Source organism: Jaculus jaculus, chromosome 2 (assembly GCF_020740685.1).
Source record: "Jaculus jaculus isolate mJacJac1 chromosome 2, mJacJac1.mat.Y.cur, whole genome shotgun sequence".
Classification (NCBI taxonomy): Eukaryota; Metazoa; Chordata; class Mammalia; order Rodentia; family Dipodidae; genus Jaculus; species Jaculus jaculus.
In genome coordinates this window covers 195,609,072-195,628,261 of record NC_059103.1, presented here as the reverse complement: position 1 = coordinate 195,628,261, position 19,190 = coordinate 195,609,072, and the positions used below count along the sequence as shown (strand labels likewise).

The 19,190-nt window shown below is 42.7% G+C and overlaps 1 protein-coding gene across 5 annotated transcripts in view; it reads right to left on the bottom strand.

Annotated features, from left to right (window-relative positions):
* Positions 1 to 19,190, bottom strand: part of Nsmce2 (NSE2 (MMS21) homolog, SMC5-SMC6 complex SUMO ligase) — a 273,683-nt gene that overhangs the window by 123,819 nt on the left and 130,674 nt on the right. For 3 of the 5 annotated variants that reach the window (XM_045144559.1, XM_045144558.1, XM_045144561.1), the window contains exon 5: positions 12,611 to 12,664. The exons of the other annotated variants lie outside the window; for them this stretch is intronic. In XM_045144559.1, the coding sequence (XP_045000494.1) occupies positions 12,611 to 12,664 (54 nt within the window). The remainder of the gene's footprint in view (positions 1 to 12,610; positions 12,665 to 19,190) is intronic. 5 annotated transcript variants of the gene reach the window in all.

Genomic DNA, 19,190 nt, shown 5'->3' with positions numbered 1-19,190 from the left:
GGTTTATAAATTCTTAATCTGTTGTTGTGGGGAAGATTTATTCTGGGGAAGAGTAGGATGGAAAAGAATCATGGTGCATGTCATGGGGACAAGCATGTGTCCACAGATGCCAACAAGGCAAAGTTTACCTAAGGAGCCTTGCAAATTCTTAAGGTTGGAGAGATTACCATGAGTTCAAGGCCACCCTGAGACTACAGAGTGAATTCCAAGTCCACCTGGGCTAGAGCGAGACCCTACCTTGGAAAAAAAAAAAAAGAAATTATTTATTTGTAAGGACAGAACGAGGGAGAGAGAAAGAGAGAAAGAGAACAAACATGTGCCAGGACCTCCAGCTGCTACACATGAACTCCAGATGCCATGCGCCACTTTGTGCATTCTGGCCTTACGTGGGTACTGGGAGGATCAAACTCAGGTCATTAAAGCTTTTCAGGCAAACACCTTAACCACTGAGTCATCTCTCCAGCCCCAACGTGTTTCTTTTATAGTTAGGAAGAAAACTAACAACAGACTCATAGGGAAAATACATACAAGAAAAGAAGGAAGAAAAGGAAAAAGCCCACAAGGCAGATGTTTCTCTGGAGGCTTTAGGGCAAAGTCAGGACTGGCAACTGCCCCTGTATGAGTACCAGAGTTAAAATGAGAAGAGAGACCGGAAGGGAGAGTGGTTAGGTGGATGTGAGCAGTGGTTTGAGCAGACATTACAGAAGAAATGAAGATGGCACCTGAAGAGGGTCGTAAAGACATTTACCCGGGGTAGGGATGTCACTCAGTGGCGGCAAAGCACGTGCCTAGCACTGACAAAGCCCTAGGCTCAATCCTTACAGTCACCACATCCATCAGTCACTTCACTTGGCTCAAGCTCATTCCAGGCTGCATTAAGAAAGATGACTACATAGACACGGAATGATGCTACTAACGTGAGCACTGATAACTAATTTTATGGGAACTACAAATCTCTGCAGGCCATTTCTTAAGAAAGTTATAGGAGATAACATGAATGACATGGTGAAAAGTGAAAATTCCTAGGAACCTGGAAGGAACTATAGGTTTTATGAAATAGGATATAATGACGCACATTTCAGAGATATCACATGGCTATTCTTTTTTAAAAAATATTTTGTTTACTTATTTGCAAGCAGACAGGGAGAAATGAGCAGGTGGGGGGTGGTGGTGAACATGCCAGGGATGTCTTGCCATTGCAAATGAACTCCAAATGCATGCACCACTTTGTGCATCTGGCTTTACATGGGTACTGGGTAATCAAACCTGGGCCATCAGGCTTTGTAAGCAAATGCCTTTAACTGCAGAGCCCTCTCCTCACCCTCACACTGATGTTCCTAAGTGAACTGCATCGCGGGGGAAGAAAGAGCAAGGCAATCATTTATGCAGGCTAAGGCACTGGAAAGGGTCTGTCCAGTTTGCACAATCTGCCACATGCAGAAACTCCAGCCTTCCAGGATCCTGGCAACAATTCAGGATACTTCACATGGCACCACACGGACTAGCTCCCTTCTTTCAGCTATTGTTAGAGCCCAGGTATGAGCGTACATAGATCAAAACTAATGCCCCCGGAATGGAAAAGACAAGGCCATAGGGACCTATGTATGGAATGCAGAGAACGAGGGAGGGAAGGCGGAGATGTCTAGGTTTGCAGGAAGGAGACTGGTGGGACTGCGATGTCTCTGCAGGATACCAACTGGTACTGTGATCTAGGCCAGCCTACCAGCCCCAGCACTCTGTGGTATAAAGCAACCTCCTTATCCTACTACAAAGGTGGTTTGCAATTTTAAAAATAAAAAATGCTGGGCTGGAGGGATGGCTTAGTGGTTAATGCATTTGTCTGCAAAGCCAAAGGACCCAGGTTTGATTCCCCAAACCCACGTTAGCCAGATGTACAAGGGGGTGCATGCGTCTAGAGTTCTTTGCAATGCCCTGGTGTGCCCATTCTCTCTTTCTCTATCCAGTAAAAAAATAAAATATTTTAAAATGTTATTTATTCATTATTCATTTTTGTATAAAAAAGTTAAAAATGTCTAACAATCTTCAAAGCATTGAGACATGTGAAATTGTTCCTAATTAAATTATTTCAATTGATAATATCAAACAGGAAATAAAAAAAAGAAGACTACATGTACTAATGATTCTAAAGAATAAAACATAAAATCTTTAACAGAATTAAGCATCTTATTAAAATTTTATAATTTTTGTTTTGTTTTGTTTTGTTTTGTAGGTAGGTTCTCACTCTAGCCCAGGGTGACCTGAAATTCACTATGGAGTCTCAGGGTGGCCTTGAACTCACGGCGATCCTCCTACCTCTGCCTCCTGAGTGCTGGGATTAAAGGCGTGCACTACCACACTCAGCTACTTTATTTACTTGAAAGGGAAAGAGGCAGATGGGGGGGGGGGAGGGCATGCCAGGGCCTCTAGCCACTATAAACGAACTCCAGATGTGTGTGCCATCTTGTGCATCTGGCTTACATGGGTCCTGGAGAATTGAACCTGGGTTCTTTGGCTTTACAGGCAAGAGCCTTGACTGCTAAGCCATCTCTCCAGACCCAGAATTAAACATCTTTAGGAATTATAATTATTTATACTTATAGAAGAGCCATGGTACTCTAATATTAGAATTATAAAAAAAAACTAAGAAAAAACATACAAATTAATTACCTAACTGGTTCTGACTTATTATTCATTCATAAATTCTTCTCAGTGCTGAGGACCAAACCCAGGACCTCATGAACGTAAGGTAAGTATTCTGGCGTTAAGCTACATCACAGCCTCCCTCCCTCCTTCCTCGCATTTTTTCCTCTCTCTTCCTCCCTCCCTTTGTTTATTCAAGGTAGGGTCTCACTATGGCCGAGGCTGACCAGTAACTCACTCTAGTCTCAGACTGGCCTCAAACTCACAGTGATCCTCCTACTTCTGCCTCCCTAGTGCTAGGATTAAAGCCATGCACCACTATGCCCAGCTTTTATATATATATTACACACACACACACACACACACACACACACACACACACATACATATACATATACATATACATATACATATACATATACATATACATATACATATACATATACACATATATTTTACTTTTATTTTTAAGGTGTTAGGGATGAAACCCAGGGCCTATGCTAGTCAGGCAATTGCTGTACTGAGTTATTACGTTGTAAACCCAAGCTATGCTTTCAATTTTTTAAGTGGTTCTGACTTCTTACAATCCCAAGACACAATATGAAAGCACCATAGAGAATTCCTAGGGCAAAAGGCTTGAGAGCTACACAAGCAGGTAGGACACAAAATCTGAGATAGCCCCCGGTGTGATGTGCCACACTGTAGACTCCATACTTTCCCATAAGCACATACTTCTGAGGATGACAGACAGGGATGGCAACTGCATCAGTGACCCACCGGATCTACTTACAACTTTGGAATGTGACTATTCCTTTGCAATGTACTTGGTCACCATCACATGAAAATCTTGAGAAATAAAAATCTCATTTACCTGCTAGTTCCTGTCAGATAATAACTCATCCACAAACAGTCCTTCAAAATAAACTACCAATCTGCCTTTTACAGAATGTGAGCTTGCATTTGTAAAGAATGCTAAGAATATTTCTATGTTTAGCATTTTATTATTTATTTATTTGAGAGAGACAGGAAGGGAGAGAAAGAGAGAGAGAAGATCAGAGCCTACTGCCACTTCAAACAAACTCCAGATGCATGGGCCACCTTGTGCATCAGGCTTACATGCATACTAGGGAATCTTACCTGGGCCCTTAGGCTTTGCAGGCCAGTGCCTTAACCACTAAGACATTTCTCCAGCCCTCAATATTGTCATATATAGGTATTAGTCAGGGTTCTCTAGAGGAACAGACCGATAGAATGAACTGTATTAAAAAGAAATTTATTGGCTTAGTTTACAGCAGTCCAACAATGGCAGTTTGTAGGCCTGAGAGTCAAGGAACCTGGTAGCTGCTCAGGACTCAAGGCTGGGTGCCTCAGCAGTCCCAGTCCAGCACTGAAGGCCGGGAGGTGTCCTGGAGAGACACTGCTCTTCAGCCCACGTGCTGGAATGCAGCAAACAGGGAACAGCAAGCATCCAGGTGGGAGGATAGGATACTTTCCTTCCCAGAGCTTCCTTAGACACTGCCACCCACAGGACTGCTCACTCTGGGGGAAGGGCTCACCCCAGGGAAGGATTCCTCTGTTAGCCAATCCTCCCTGGAAGCAACCGCAGAGACCCACTTATGAGGAATGTCTGTGGATTCCTAAACAGATCAAGTTGACACAAAACCATCACAATATAGTACTTGTGAAGATAAGGAGAAGGGGAAAAAAGAGTAGTGGCCCATCTCTGCTTGGCACCAGCAGGAGGAGAAGGTGGGGAGCGCACAGATGCTGCTGACTGGTTCCACCACACTGCTGGGCCTCCTTGTATGGACTAGAGATCTTCTATGATAAAAATGTCACCTCCCTAACCATACACCTAAAAAGATACACCACAGTATTATTAACAGTATTGAACTGAATGTGCCGTCAAAACACTGAGTTAAGGGCTGGAGAGATGGCTCAGCAGTTAATTTAAGACCCTTGCCTGCAAAGCCTAACAACCCATAGGACCCATATAAAGCCAGGTGCACAAAGTGGCACATGCATCTGCAGTTCATTTGCAGTGGTTGGAGGCCCTGGGCTGCCTATTCTGTCCCCCTCCCTCTCTGTTTTAATCTCTGTCTCTGCTTGCAAATTAGTTAATTAAGAAAAAACAATGAGCTAAGATTTCAAGTGTTTCTGAGGCTTACTGCTCAACATTAAGAAAGTTTTTAATGAAACATTTTATATGCCCTGTGCTGACAGAAGCATGCTCACTTCCACTGTCCCAGTTACCTTCACAGGAACACTGAGAGATCCAAAGCAGGAGAAGTTCAAGATTGACCTGGTCTATGAAACTCCATCTCACAACGCCCAGAAACTAACCACACAACACAAAGGACATTGTGATGTTTGATGAATCTCTGCTTGCAAGTCCCATGAAGGCTTGATAACTCTGAGTGTCCTAAAGTCTTCAGAAGACTCATGGTACTGGTGACTGAAGTCAGAGCCTTGCACATACTCAGCAAGTGATCTACCTCTGAGCTAACCCAGATCTACCTTAATTTAGACTGCTGAGGACAATCAAGTGATAGAACATGCAAGCCTCTAAAAATATGTAGCCAAATATAATTTTTAAAAACTCCTGATTTTTGATTCCTAGCTTTTTAAAACCCTAAGTATTTGTTCGTTTATTTATGAGAGAGAGAAAAGAGAGAGAGAGAGAAAATATGAATATGGGTAAACTGGGGCCTCTTGCAACTGCAAATGAACTCTGGATCACTGTGTGCACCTGGCTTTACATGGGTACTGCAAATTGAGCCCAGGTTGGCAGGCTTTGTAAGCAAGCATTTTTAACCATTAAGCTATATTCCCAGTCTGGTTTCTGGCTTTTTATCAATGACTATTCTTTTTTTTTTTTTTAATCAGTTTTGCTTTTATTTACCCAGGCTGACCATGGCTGGAAGCACTTGTGGACCCTTAGAACAATGCAGCTTGAGGTCATTTCTCTTAGATGGGGGCCATCACTTGAGCATGAAGCTGTATTCTGGAGCAGGGAATATGACTCAAAAATTAAATATGACTCAATAATTATTTATAAACAATGAACCTAAGAAATCAAAACTCAGACAAGGTAAACTCATGACTAAAACTGTTTGATTAGGGCTGGAGGGATGGTTTAGTGGTTAAGGTGCTTGCCTGCAAAGCCTATAGACCCAGGTTCAATTCCCCTAGACCCATGTAAGCCAGATGTACAAGGTGGAGTATGCATCTGGAGTTTATTTGCAGTGGCTAGAGGCCCTGGTGCACCCATTCTCTCTATCTGCCTCTTTCCCTCACTCTCTCTCTCTCCATAAATAAGTAAAATATTAAAAATATTATATTAAAACTGTTTGAATATATATAGATTAAGAATGGAGAAGAACCTGGTTTAACTAAAACAGTTTGGTTTTGATATAACCTTCTACAAATGTATTTGTAAAGAAAAAAAAACATAGCTAGACAAGTGAAGTTTCTGTCTAATCTTGGAAGAGAACTAGTTAACAGTTAATCTAATGTACATTAAAGCCATCTGAATTAACATAAAACAGTGTTATGCCTTACCCCTGACAGCTGAAAATAGATGAAGCTTAGGCAGGGTATATCCACATGTCTGTACATAACAGGAGGTCAAAAGTTAGATTTAAATCTAAAAACCTTGTGATTCAGTTTCCTAAGTAGCTAAATAGAGGAGTATAGCTAACGTGTTAGAGTACTTTAAAGACAGTTTTATAACTATTAACATGAACAAAGCTAGTATCAGTGAGTTGAAGATTTAACCTGGACATTTTTGTGGCATGGTAATAGAAATTTATAACCTGGGCAAAAGAGCTGGTTTAGTCTATGAGGTCTTTAATTTGAGGGTTAGGAGTTAATAAGCTACAAATAGTAACTGGAATGGTTCATGTCCAGCTGGTAGTTGGTTGCCAATTCAAGTTTGTCACAGGGGTAAAAAGAAATAGTTGTACATAAAGTAATTTGTTTGTTTCCCTTCCTTCTACAGAGGTCAGGTTAGAGAATTGTACTGTAGCAGTTTCCTCCACTTTCTAGAGAGTACTGTAAGTAGACTTTTTTTTTTTTTTTTTTTTTTTTTTTGAGGTAGGATCTTGCTTTCTAGCCCAGGCTGACCTGGAATTCACTATCCAGTCTCAGGGTGACCTTGAACTCATGGTGATCCTCTACCTCTGTCTCTTGAGTGCTGGGATTTAAGGCATGCACCACCACACCTGGCTTGTAACCAGACTAAAGGCAAAGCCTTTTTCTGATGCTCATTGGTTTTAATTGAACCCAACTTTAAGTACATCATCTAGTGGTGACTTTGGAGGTAACTTGGAGGCAGATTGTCCCATCTTAAATGAAATGGAGGAAGGGGGTTTTATCAGGGTTTTCTCCCATCTCCTTGTCTGGAGGAGACTGGGAACAGGGTTCCCTGCTACCAATTTGTCAGGGTTTTAAGATGGGTTTAAGCCTCTGGTGGAGCTTTTATGTCCAGTATCCCAGGTGGTTTTTTTTTTAATTTTTATTAGCATTTTCCATGATTATAAAAAAATCCCATCTTAATTCCCTCCCTCCCCCCATACTTTCTCCTTTGAAATTCCATTCTCCATCATATTACCTCCCATAACAATCATTGTACTTACATATATACAATATCTTATAAAGAAAGTAGAAGTGGGAAAAAATACTGAACTCTATTTTAAGGAAAAGGTGAGCTTTATTTAGAGCATACGATATCTCGTCATCTTGTTTCTTAAAATTTTTATACAATCCCTCACTTTGTGAAAAACATCTAGAGGGCTGGAGAGATGGCTTAGCAGTTAAGGAACTTTCCTATGAAGCCAGATGACCTGATTTGATTCCCCAGTACCCATGTAAGCCAGATGCACAAGGTGGCACAAGCGTCCGGAGTTTGTCTGCACTGGCTGGAGGCCCAGGAATGCCCATTTTCTCTCTGTATCTGCCTCCTTTTCTCTCTCTCAAATAAAAATAAATAAATGAACTATTTTAAAACATCTTCAAATGTAATCATTTCTTCAGGCACATTAAGCATAATATGCCCAAACCAACAGCCCCTTCTCTCCCATCCCTCCGTGGAGCCCTCCTCTCATTCTCAGTGCTCTCCTCCCCCGCATGGCCCTGCCGCTGCAGTGTCCATTCTCCAGGCGCTGCTCATCTCTCACTTCCTGCAATGTCTTTTCCCAACTCACCTTCACTCTGCCATACAGACATCTTTATTCAAATAACAGAAAGTATATCAAGCATGGTACAAATACTGTAACACTGAATCTAGTATCTGAACCTGGTGCGGCACACAGCCTCCGGCTTACGTTGGGTTCTGTTCCCGCCTCTCGTAAGCTTTGTGACTGTGGGGACACTCAGACATTCAGAGCGTCTAGCTCCCACCCTTGAGTGGTGACAGGAACAGCTCACAAGACTGTCAGGTGAACTGAATGAGGTAAGACACACAAAAGAGGGAGCTCAGCATAGCCAGGCCCACAGGATGGTTCACGCGGCTCTGGCCACCTACGACAGCAGCCTCGGCTTGCTCCTCTCCCACCTGCCCCATGCAGTGCGCATGCTCTTAGGCTTGTCGGCCTCAGATGCCCTTTCTGGCTTTCTCTAGTGAAATCCTACCTAGGCTTCGAAGCCCAGCTCAAATGTCAACACTTCCAGGAAGTCTTCCCTTCCTTCTTTGATCATGTCCTCTCTGTGGCTTCAGTACACCACGTGCATCTCTACTTTCATATGGCTTTATCTTATGACTTATTTACACTTGTGTTTTGTGCACTTAACTGTAAGCACATCCAAGGCAGAAAGCAATGAGCGCCCTGTACTGAAGAGACATCATGTCTGCTGAGTAAAACAAAAGAAAAAAACTGGTTTTTTTAGAAGAAACAAAATTTTACCAAAGCAAAACATCAGTTGCATATTTTAACTTCTGAAATATTTTTAGAAAATAAAATACAAAAAGTACTATGATTTAATTTTTATAATACATAAAGAAATGGCCTAAAATTGCACAATGTTGACATGTAAGACTCAATAAACAGAACAAGATATAACTTTTCAATTGTCAAAATGATTAAAAAAACTGATGATTATCACAGATGATCAGCAAATATACTATTAACAGAGGGCAATGTATGATTCCAATGGATATAAATGGTGCACACCTGAAATAAGACATTAGGGACCAATTTAATGCCATATCTTCAAATATTTAAAGAACTCAGAGAGTACTACGTGAAATAATCAAGACATTTACTGATCTTAACCTTCAAAATCTAGTTTTCCTAAAAATAAAGACTAAGCAGATGTTAACATCTGGTTATCTCTAAGTTACAAGATTACAGGAAAATTCTATCTTGCTCTCTATATGAATTAGATTTTTTTTTGGGGGGGGTTTCAAGGTAGGGTCTCACTGTAGCTCAGGCTGACCTGGAACTCACTGTATAGTCTCAGGGTGGCTGAGCTCTTGGCGATCCTCCTTACCTCCCAAGTGCTGGGATTAAAGATATGCACCACCATGTCTGGCTTTAATTAGATTTTTTTTAATAACAGTCCCAGAAGCAATTTTAATAGACTGGGTATACAGAAGTTTTGATTAAAGCTTAATCAGATCTGCAGGCACCCGTTTGTTGGCAGAGCACAGGCTGCTTGATTTCCACCATTATTTGAAACATTTGGGCAGAAGGAAGTAAAAACTGAGACCTGAAGCTGTAGTGTGGGTGACATCATTAATACAAATGCTTCTTAGATTGAAGCAGAGCATGCAAACATCTGACTCACTGTTTGGTCAACTGGCAGCTCAGGATGGGGTGACTGGCTGGCGTTCCAGCCCAGCCCCTCTCCTGTTGGCTATGTGACTGTTTCTCTGGGCGCAGGTGCCCTACCCACAACTCACAGTGTTCACTCTCACCATTGTCTGATGGACTGACACAGACATTCTTCATAAAATCTCTACCACAAGCCCAGTGTGCTGGTTTATGCCTGCAGTCCCACCACTCAGGAAGCTGAGGGCAGGAGCTCATGACAGCTTGGGCTACACAGCAATACCCTGCCTCGAAAACCCAGTATAACAAACTGTCTGCTACAATAGCAAGGTAAGGGTGCCCTCTCTTACTCACACATGTGGAAAAGCCTCCAATCTAGTTCACAAATCTGTGGACTATTTCCCCAGTTTGAGGGTAGAGAGACCAAGGCAAGGTTCACTGTGACTTAAGCCTGCTGGGTGGTAGGCTGGTAAAGGCTGATTCTAACCCAAACCTGGCACAACTTCAGCTATTTCAGCCTGCACCAGACAGCGGTGGGGATAGGAGGGCCAGGAGAGCAGTCCTCTAGGGCAGTGCCATCAAAGGCAGCAGAGAAGAGGAAATGAAGAACAACTGGGAAACAGCTGGACTGTCTCCTGCCTTCCTACCTATCTCTCCCCCAGATTTACTCCCCTCTTGCTGTTCATTTCCCCATTTCTCTCTTGCAGTTCTACCCCTACCTTCTGGGGTGATCCAATCAGAAGTGAGAACCAGGGAAACCTATCCAGCATGGCTCACATGCCCAGCCTAGCCCCCGGCTTCCCTAGTGACAGACAAGCTGATCTGGGCTGCAGATACCAGGGGCGCCATGGAGGGACAGCAGCTGCAGACGTGTCTACTTCTGTCATTGGCTATCCTGTCCTCATGTGCACCATCTTTGATTACAAAGGATGTACTCTCTTTGGTTACAAGCCAGCCACGTGATGATCCCATGATTAGAATTTATCATCTGATAATCCTCTGGTCACTTTCTTTTCCTGGTAAATTTCTAAGATGCTACTTTAAAACTTCAGGACTAGATATTAAAGATATTAAAGTAAATCCACAGGGCAAGTGGGTCACAAGAATATTCAGTTAAGTCACGAGGCGCTGGGGTAGGAATGCATTATTTCCATGGTACATCATCTTAGCTCCCAGGAGGCCAATTGAATGTGCCAGGAAAAAAGCTCATGACAAAATGTTGGGTTCTGGATTTTTAATTTTTTTTGAAGAAAATTATATGCATTCATTTTTTGTGACAAAACAAAAAAATTTAACTGGATTCAAATTATTTATGCTTGTGGATACTATGTAGGGGGAAGCTTCAAAGACTTTGGACACAGCAGTTAAATGTAAAAACTATCAAGAACTCAATTTTTGGCAATTGCTCCATGAAAAGTCAGAAAACACTAATGCTGTATCCAGAAATGTGTTCACTCTCTGGTTAAAGTGTGTTATTTCACACCTCATCAACTAGTAGGATAATTTGTCTACAACTGCTAAAAGCTGCCCTTCCAGAAAACTAAAATGTCCTTGTAGACAACTTTGCTGAGCAAATAGTATAATTTGCTCCCATGTAAAAAGTGGTTTTGTAAAGCAGACCAAGATATAAAAGAAAGAGTTCCTTATTAAATAAAACAAATGTACTTTGGAGTCAGCTGACCCATGACCAATCTGTGAGACTGCTTTGTCCTCAGTACCCTTGTCCTGCGATTGTAGCAGACAGTTTTGTTTGACTGTGTTTTCGAAGCAGGGTATTGCTGTGCAGCCCAAGCTGTCATGAGCTCCTGCCCTCAGCTTCCTGAGTGGTGGGACTGCAGGCCTAAACCAGCGCACTGGACATGTGGTAGAGATTTTAGGATGAACCTTTTGGGCTGCTGGCCAACTGCAGGCCATGGGCATGGGCACAGTTGATGGGGGTTTCACTGCGCCCTTTCCACAGCTCTTGTGAATGCAGACAAGTGAACAGTGAAACAAAAGCTATAGGGCTCTGAATACCCAGTGTCGACTACTAGAAGGAATGACTGAGTTTGTGGTGAAAGGACTCAAGAACATGGGAGGCTGACACAGCTTTGAAGCAGCCAGTGAACGGAAGATGCGACCTCCAAGGCAGGAAAGCTTTCCTTGTGGCTAATCTGCTTCCCACAGCTATCCCGCTGCACCTCTCTGAATGGCAGAACCCAACATGGGTTAAGAGCTGACTCCAGTTTCAGAGATGTGTAAGAGCATCAAGTACCCAAACTCGCTGAATGTGGGGTTAGCATTTGTAGCCCATGGAAGACATGCTAAGTGTTAAATCCCTGAGATGTACTTCTCAGGATGAAGCCACAGATTATTGCAAAAGTACTCCAAAAGAATCACAGATTTTCAAAAAGTATCATATCAAGAAGAAACCACTTATGGGCTGGAGGGATGGCTCAGTGGTTAAAGCACTTGCCTGCAAAGCCAGAAGACCAGGTTTGATTGCCATGAACCCAAGTAAACCAGATGCACAAGGGGCACATGCAATCGGAGTTCATTTGTAGTGGCTAGAGGCCCTGGCATGCCTATTCTCTCTCCCTCTTCTAATACTCTCAATTAAATAAAAATAAAAAGAAATCACCTGTCACAGGTACACCATCTTCCCATTTTCTATTACTTCTAAGATCACTTTACTTTCCTTCAATAAAGCCACAAGAGGCAGTATACACAATGAGTAAGAACATAGATAATGCAGCCAAATTTCCTGGGTTTGAAATGTGAACATGACAGCGGGTAAACCTCCTCGAAGGGCTTCCATATCTTCCTGTCGTAAGGAAAACCTGCCTCTCCCCACGTCACTGCGCCTTCAGTAAAGCTGGGGGTGCATCAGGTGCTAAAAGAAGGCAAGGGTTGACAAAAACATTGATAATGCTGAGTGTAAGGCCAGCCGTGGTGGCACATGCCTTTAGACCCAGCAGGAAGGTCACTGTGAATTTGAGGCCAGCCTGAGCCAGCCTGAGCCAGAGTGAGTTCTAGGTCAATCTGGGCTAGAGTACGACCCTGGTTGGTTCAAAAGCTCATGCTATTGCTGGGGTGATTGCAGCATGTGTGTAGCCCCAGCATTCTAGAGGTTGAGGCAGGAAGACTGTCGAGGTCAAGGACAGCCTGGGCTATGTTGTAAAACCCTACCTCAGACAAGCCCAAGCCCTGCCATGACTCACCTGTGCACAGCACAGAACAGAAAGTTGGGAACAAGCCCATCCATATGGCAGCATCTGAGGACACACAATAGGGAATGGCAGTCACATCAATAAATGCATTTGGCAGTATTGGGTGTTCACATGGAAAAAAAATGAAACTGAACCTTTTCTTACCCCAGACACAAAGGCCAACTCAAAATGTATTACAATTAACATAAACTCTAAATCTGCAAACCTATTAAAACAAAACGATGGGGAAAAGCTTACAATAAGTTTTAAAACTTATTTTTTTATGTGTGCATGTGTGAGTGCACATGTTGGGAGTGTGGAGGCCAGAGGACAACTTTGGATGCTATCCTCAGGAACCTGGTCCTGAACAAGGTCTTCCACTGGTCTGGGGTTGGCCAGCTATCTGTAGGGTTCTTCCTGTCTCTGCCTTCCCAACACTGTGATTACAAGTATGTCTGGCTCTTACCTGGGGAGTTGGAGTAATCCAACTCCAGTTCTCACACTCTCAAAGCAAGCTTTTACTGACTGAGCTATTGCCTCGGCCTTATTTTACTTTTAGTTTATTTCTTTAAATTAATTAATTCTTTTTTGGTTTTTCAAGGTAGGGTCTCACTCTAGCTCAGGCTGGCCTGATATTCACCATGCAATCTCGGGGTGGCCTCAAACTCACAGCGATCCTCCTACTTCTGGTTCCTAAGTGCTAGGATTAAAGGCATGTGCCACCACGCTGGCCTTTATTTGTTTATTTTGATTTATTTATTTGACAGTGACAGAGAGAGAGAGAAAGAGGCAGATAGATAGAGAATGGGTGTGCCAGAGCCTCTAGCCACTGAAAATGAACTCCAGATGCATGTGCCCCCTTGTGCATCTGTCTTACATAGGACCTGAGCAGTCAAGCCTTGAACTGGGGTCCTTAGGCTTCACAGGCAAGCACTTAACCACTAAGCCATCTCCTAGACCCTATTTTACTTTTTTGATGTAGGGTTTTACTCTGAGGCCTAGCTTGAAACTCATAATGTAGCCAAGACTGGCCTTATGGAAATCCTCCTGCCTCAGCATCTTGGGATTATAGGCTATAGCCCAACTCTAGACTAATAATTTCCTGGATGGAGGACAAAAGCACAGCAGACAAGCAGGGTCATTCCAAAGAGAAGAGCTCCCGAGCAGCAAAGCAGATGACAGAGGAAAGAGAGGAAGCATGGGTTGGGAGAAAATATCTGTAAGCAGCTGGGGATGGTGGCACACACCTTTAATCCCAGCACTCAGGAGGCAGAGGTAGGAGGATCACTGTGAGTTTGAGGCTAGCCTGGACCTATAGAGTGTATTCCAGATCAGCCTGAGCCAGAGTGAGACCCCCACCTTGAAAAATTACAAATAAAAAATCTGCAAGTTAGTCATCTCATAGATGTGACCTCACCTCCATCTAGTTGGAAGGACATTACAAACAGAAAGTAACAGATCTTGGACAGGATGTGGTTTAAAAGGTATCCTAGCACAGTATTGATAGAAATACTATAGCCATTATGGAAGGGTTCTTTTTTTTTTTTTTTTTTTTTGGTTTTTAGAGGTAGGGTCTCACTCTGGCCCAGGCTGACCTGGAATTCACTATGTGGCATCAAACTCAGGGTGATACTCCTACATCTGCCTCCCGTGTGCTGGGATTAAAGGTGTGTACCACCACGACCTGCTTGAATGGAGGGTTCTTTAAAAAATTACAAATATAATGAAACGTGATATTGCATTTTCACTTCTGTATATAAATATCCAAAGGAATTGAAATCAGTATCTCAATAGTTGAGATATGGAAGCTTCCCAAGTATCTTTCAATGGATGGGCTGATAAATGAAATCAATCTCTCTCTCTCTCTACCCCCCCCCCGCCCACCATGGATTATTCAGCCTTTAAAAGAGGAAGACTAGGATGAACCTGGAGGGGATTAGAAACAGCTCAGGCACTGGAAAGTCAATTCCACATCTCACTTCTTTGTTGAATTTTAAAATGTTGATTTCACAGAGTGAGAGAGTAGAATGGTCACTAACAAAAGCAAGCTGGGGTGGGAAGAGATGGGTTGGGGGAAGAGAAGAGGTTAGCCAAAGGTGAGAGACAAATCATCAGCTAGAGAAAATACGGGTGGTGATCTATTACACAGCATGGCAACCACACGAAGCAGTAATAATGTATATGTATGTTCTAGATGTTTCCAACATCAAAAGCACATGAGTGATACATGTCAGTTAGATTGAATTAATCATTCCACGCTGTATATCTATATCAAAATATAGTGTTGTGCCCCACAGATCAATTTCTAAAAGCTGAAAACATCTAAAATTTATTACTTGTGTACAGTAATGATATATTTGTACCTAGTCTTATTTCTTTCTTATGAGTCTGTCGGGTTGGTTGGTTTGCACAGCACTGAGGACTGAACCTAGGGCCTTACCACTGAATTGTGTCCTCAGCACTGCTAGTCTTAGAAAGCAAATATGGAGAATGTATTCATTTGAATGACTGCTTTTCTAAGTTCAGAATGTCTTTAAGGCTTACTGATTTCTTGCTCCAAATATCCTAATTTTTGGCATATAGTAAAAATTCAGAGAATTGAGGAAAAAGAAGCTGCACAGGCTAATTAAGGTGAGAGTTACACCACTGTTACCGACGTGCAGATTTAATGAGCTCCATCAAATACTTCCTTTATGCTAGACCCTGCCTGAAGACTGGCACCTCTTTTGAGATACGTTCCTAAGGCTAAGGCAGGTTTGCAACCCAAGAGATGGTGACTCACACCTGTAATTGCAGCATTCAGGAGGCTGAGGTAGGAGGATTGTAAGGTTGAGGCCAGCCAGGGAAACAGAGAGAGACCCCATCCCCAAAAGGCCTACTGGAGTCCTTCTGGGCTATCCCAAGATACTTAGACAAGCCCTTAATATCACAACCGGAAAAGGCTTGAGTACCTAAACCCTGGTGAGCTCATCTTCAAGACATGCAAAGGATGCACACACCTCCAAAATGCCCCTTGCAGCGGAGGCATGACTACGGGTCAGGGGACTGCGACAGCAGGACCTGTGTTCCCTCCTTCAGCTCCAAGGCACTGTGATGGCGTCCCATTGGGACAAAATTGCCTCGGGGATATTTATGGCAGCCATAAGGTCCAAGTGAGCAAGCCCTGCTCAGAGGGATCTCCAGCCACAGAATAAGGAACTTCATGTTACACCTAAGACCTGGCAGCAGCTCCATTTCTAAATGCTGGTTTTCGTGCAGTCATCATGTATCTCCCGGAACATCTATGTCAATCTCAGCTAGGTATTGGGAAGAAACTCTAAGCCAGCCTTCGTGAATAAGTGGATTTCAACCCTCTGAAAGGGTTTTTGGGTGTGGCTGGGATAGCTAACTGAAGATGGCAACACAGGATACAGTATGAGTAAGTAAGTTCTTTAAAAAAAATAATGTTGCTCACTCACTAGATCTTCTGAAAGAGCTCTTTTATTAATTTCAGTGAAGTCAGTCAGAGAACAAGTTGTAATATGAAACACAATTTATGCAACTATGTTGAAATTCTCTGCCAGAGTTGCATCTTCTAATATAAGATTTTATGGTAAAACAATTTCAAAATAATCTCAAGAGTTATGTTAGGCTCACTTTGGCTTTGGACTGTCACAGGAAAACTCTATACAAACCACGGAAAGCCTGAGGCAAAACAATGGTGCCTTTAAATTAGAAAAAAAAAATCATGTTCCCTACAGTTTAAAATTAAAGAGCTGAAACTAAACCTCATTTGAAATGATACTGTTAGGCAACTCTAAAAGCTAAACAAAACCACGTTAAAATAAAGATTGCAACATCGAGGGAAAAGCATTCTCACATATACACACTCTCGGCCCTGTCTGACTCCAGATGCGGTGAAGTGATCCTTCTCTGGTTTTCCCACACTCAGCCAACAGAGTGCTCACTCTATTTCTCAGCCACTTGGGTTTACTCAGAGAAAGGCATGCGAGGGGTTGAAAGAGCCAATAGAAATCCCCGTGGGTGGGTCTGGTCTGTCTTTCAAAACCCCAAGAACTTCCCATTATGTAACCCTGAAGAACCAGAGAGCAGCTTCTAGGTCAAACACCCTGCTTACCATAGAGCAAGCCACGGAGCTACAGGTTTCACCAGGTGAAGAGAGAAAAAGAAAGTGTTATGAGTGGCACAATTCTGCTTATCTGGTAATGCCAGAAATTAATGAATCCTACATAACAGCACCCATAGGCTCTCTTTAATACTAAGGTTCAGTGTGGCATTTTGATCAAAAAAGTCCAAAGTATCTGAAATAAAATTTCCAAGACATTTTATTAATTCTTCATAAAATAAAGTCTTGAAGTAACCACAGAATTCTGAGAATCTAGCTTTTCCAGAAAGCCCAAGAAAAATACTTGAGTTTCACCATTCTCGAATTCATTTGACTCTGAAACAAAATAAACATATTACTCTATTTAATATCGTTGCACAAGAGAATTCACAAGAATGAAATGTGTTCAGAGTTCCTAGAAAAAATGTGGCAATCCAGGCTGCCAGCTTGTCCAATGTCAAGCTCTAAGCAGCAGCAGCACCAGCAGCAAGTGACTCAGAGTGAATCACGCTGAAGCTATTTTTGCTTTGAAAGTCCTGCCAGGCACTGTGTTAATATTCAACCCGGAGTAAATTTAGCCCAACAAGAAAACAAGTGTTTCCATGGTTGCTTCTTCACAGTGCTGATGGTATATGTGCAGCCATGAGGCCCAGGAACCCAGCCAGATAACTGAAGTAGAAATGCTCGTCTTTCATTTACATCCAGGCTTTGCAACACAGAAATGCCAAATGCAACTTGAGTTATTCTTCTGTCCTTCCTCCTCCCCAGATCTCAACTAGCAAACGCACTGGTAGTGTCTTATTAACACTCACTTAAAGTGGTGGAGCACCGATCCCAAAGATCCACAGACCCAGCTTGGACTAGTACTGAAGATTCACCACCAGGGAAGAGGAGATGGCTCTGTGGGTAAATAAGGACCCGAGTGCCGATCTCCATGTTCACATAAACTCTGGGCTTGATGATGGCACGCACCTCTCATCTCAGGGCTGGAGAGGTGGCCCAGGGCTTACAGGCTAGCTAGTTTACCTCAGTCCATGAGGGCTAGGTTCAATCCCTGCGTGTGGAGAGAGATGGAGGAGGTACCCAACACTGTCCTCTGACCTCCACATGTACATGCATGGGCAACGGCTCCTCCCCAGAGGATGCATACACTACGCCCCACCAAAGGGTCAAACCCATCTCTCTAATGGAAAAACCCTAAGAGGCCAGGCGTGGCAGCACACACCTCTAACCCCAGCACTCAGAAGCAACGGTACAAGGATCCCTGGGTGTTCCAGGCCAGCCTGGGACTACAGTGGTCATCTTGGGCTAGAGTGAGAACCTACCATGACAAAAACAAAACAACAACAAAGAGAAACAAAAAGAGATTAAAAGTAGTCAAAGGACTTAGAAAAACGAATAGAATATTTGGTCTATAGATGCCACTGGAATCCTTACACAATCTTAGATAGTGAATAGTCAGAGTCTGGTCATGTTGCTAATATTTAATATTCAAAATAAATTAGCTGTGGTCTAAGGAGTGAATACTACTGCTGTTTGGCTAAATGACTATATTATATTAAATCCACCAAACTACCCTCAAAAAAAATAAATAAATAAAAAATAAATTAGAGGATGGCTCATCAGTTAAAAAAGTGTTTGCTTGCAAAGCCTGATGGCCAGTGTTTGAGTCCCCAGTACCCACATAGAGCCAGATACACAAAGTGGTACCTGCATATGGAGTTTGTCTGCAGCAGGCATCAAGAGGCCCTCATCTGCCTATCCACGCCCTCCCTTTCTCTGTCTCTATGCTTGAAAGTAAATAAATAAATAATTTAAAACAGTTACAAGAAAGGAGTAGGTAGTATCTGGCATAACAACAAAATTACCATCTCAACATTTGGCTGTTGTTCAATAGAAAGAAAAAAGTTTATTTAGTACACTGCAAAGAGCAGTGGGCTGGGCAGTAACAAGAATACTGGCAGAAGCCCATCTTAACTGTCATGAAGTACACGGTTCACTGGTGCTATACTGTGGATCCTGAATATCCCCGTAGAGGCCCATGTCATGAAAGCTACTGCAAGGTGATGGAACATTTAGGATGTGGAACTCAGTGGAAGGGAGTGAGCTCACTGGAGAGGTACCCCTGAAGGGAATATAGGCCCATTCCAACTTCTCGCTTTGCTTCCTGCTGCCATGGGGTGGACAGCCTCTTCCTCCTCTTCCTCCCACATTCTCATGATAAGGCACTGTGTTGACTGCCATGGACCCAAAACAACAGGGACCCAGCAACCACAAACTGACACTTTTGAAACTATCAGCCTCTTTAAAAGATGACTACCCCAGGTATTTTGTCACAAAGTAGAGATCTGACTCACACAATTAGTATTAAATACATTCGCATGATTATAAAAACAGATTTACAGACCTTGCTGTCTTATAAAACATAATTTTCAGAACATGCTATTTCTATTCCAAATGCACATGGACCTTTTACACTTGAGTTGC